This window comes from Meles meles, chromosome 4 (genome assembly GCF_922984935.1).
Source record: "Meles meles chromosome 4, mMelMel3.1 paternal haplotype, whole genome shotgun sequence".
NCBI lineage: Eukaryota > Metazoa > Chordata > Mammalia > Carnivora > Mustelidae > Meles > Meles meles.
Window position 1 is genome coordinate 150550068 of NC_060069.1, and position 682 is coordinate 150550749.

General features: G+C 44.9%; 1 protein-coding gene across 1 annotated transcript; it reads right to left on the bottom strand.

Annotated features, from left to right (window-relative positions):
* Positions 1-269: 269 nt before the first annotated feature.
* On the bottom strand, positions 270-455 carry LOC123939738 (keratin-associated protein 19-7-like). Its single transcript, XM_046001552.1, has one exon. The coding sequence runs from the start codon at positions 453-455 to the stop codon at positions 270-272; it is 186 nt and encodes a 61-aa protein (XP_045857508.1).
* Positions 456-682: the final 227 nt, after the last annotated feature.

Sequence of the window (682 nt, forward strand, 5' to 3'; positions counted from 1 at the left end):
CCGAGAAATTCTACAGTTATGAAAGTGCATGTCAGGGATACCAGAAACAGGCAAATTTTAAATTAGGATAATTTATTGCAAAGGAAACCGAGAAATTCTACAGTTATGAAAGTGCATGTCAGGGATACCAGAAACAGGCACCTAGAATCTTAAGGTGCGAAATACTTTTCATCTTAGCTTGGTCCCAGCTGATGTTGCTTCGTTCACGTTTTGGTTAATTTGAGTTAAGCACATTATGGCCTCTGACGTTGGACTTCCAGGGCAGGATTTCAGTAGAAGTTAGAGAATCCATATCCTCCATAGCACCGAGGGTGGAAGCAGCCACATCCGCAACCTCCCCAGCCGCAGCCCAGCCTGCGGAAACTGCCACATCCCCAGCCACGGCCACAGCCCAGGCCACCAAAACCTCCACAGCCGTAGCCCAGGCCTCCATAGTAGTTGCCGTAGTAGCTCATGGTGTCAGGTGCGTTGAGTTTGGTTTGCTATATTCAAGGCAAGATCTTGAATGTGAATGTCAGCATGCGTAAAGGGATGCTTATATACTTTGGTTAAAGCATGTAAAAAATCACGTGTATACTCTCCTTTTGTGTCATTTCTCAATTATCTACTTGACACAATTCATTCATTCATTGTCCCCTGACACAGGGAGAGGCCCTAACACTCATTAAAATGCTTAAGATTG